General features: G+C 52.0%; 1 protein-coding gene across 1 annotated transcript in view; it reads right to left on the reverse strand.

Moving 5' to 3' along the window:
* LOC103480920 (uncharacterized protein PB18E9.04c-like) overlaps nt 1–1096 on the reverse strand; it is an 11823-nt gene that overhangs the window by 5233 nt on the left and 5494 nt on the right. The window contains exons 2-4 of the mRNA XM_017310352.1: nt 743–1037; nt 377–660; nt 305–333 (exon numbers count right to left, since the gene is read on the reverse strand). Coding sequence (XP_017165841.1) covers nt 305–333; nt 377–660; nt 743–1037 — 608 coding nt within the window. The remainder of the gene's footprint in view (nt 1–304; nt 334–376; nt 661–742; nt 1038–1096) is intronic.

A 1096-nucleotide genomic window follows, 5' to 3' on the forward strand; every position in this document is an offset into this window, starting at 1 on the left:
CTGTAGTTGTAGTTGGAGGAGCAGTAGTTGTGATTGGAGCTGCTGTTGTTGTAGTTGAAGGAGCTGTTGTTGTGGTTGGAGTTGCTGTACTTGTGTTTGGAGCTTCTGTTGTTGTGGTTGGAGCTGCTGTTGTTGTGGTTGGAGTTGCTGTTGTTGTGGTTGCATCACCTGTAGTTGTGGTTGGAGCAGCCGTTTTTGTGGTTGGACCTGCTGTAGTTGTCGTTAGAGAAACCATTTTTGTGGTTGAAGCAGCCGTTGTTGTGTTTGGGACAGCTGTTGTTGTTGTTGGACCTGCTGTTGTTACTGTTGGAGCAGCGGTGGGTGTGGTTGGAGCTGCTGTGGTTGGAGCTGTTGTTGTTGCAGCTGCTGTTGTTACGGTTCGAGCCGCTGCAGTTGTGGTTGGAGCCGCTGTAGTTGTGGTTGGAGAAGCTGTGGTTGAGGTTGGAGAAGCTGTGGTTGTGGTTGGAGCTGCTGTTGTTACTGTTGGAGCTGCTGTTGTTGTGGGTGGAGCTACTGCAGTTGTGGTTGGAGCAGCTGTTGTTGAGGTTGGAGTAGCTGTTGTTGTGGTCGGAGGAGAGGTGGTTGTGGGTGGAGCTGCTGTGGATGTGGTTGGAGCTGCTGTAGTTGAGGTTGGAGCTGCTGTTGTTGTGGCTGAAGCCGCTGTAGGTGTGGATTGAGCACCTGTGGATGTGGTTGGAGCTGCTGTGGTTGTGGTTAGAGAAGCTGTTGTTGTGGTTGGAACTGCTGTGGTTGTGGATGGAACTGCTGTTGTAGTGGTTGGAGCTGCTGTTGTAGATGGAGCAGCGGTGGTTGTGGTCGGAGCAGCAGTGGTTGTGGTCGGAGTAGCAATGGTTGTGGTTGGAGCCGCTGTAGTTGTGGTTGGAACAGCTGCGGTTGTGATTGGAGCTGCTGTTGTAGTGGTTGGAACTGCTGCTGTTGTAGATGGAGCTGCTGTAGATGTGGTTGCAGCTGCTGTTGTTGTGGTTGGAGCAGCTGTAGTTGTGGTTGGAGMTGCTGTTTTGACTGGAGCTGCTGTACTTGTGGTTGGAGCTGCTGTTGTTGTGGTTGGAGCTGCTGTAGTTGTAGTTGGAGGAGC

This window comes from Poecilia reticulata, linkage group LG18, assembly GCF_000633615.1.
Source record: "Poecilia reticulata strain Guanapo linkage group LG18, Guppy_female_1.0+MT, whole genome shotgun sequence".
Taxonomy (NCBI): domain Eukaryota; kingdom Metazoa; phylum Chordata; class Actinopteri; order Cyprinodontiformes; family Poeciliidae; genus Poecilia; species Poecilia reticulata.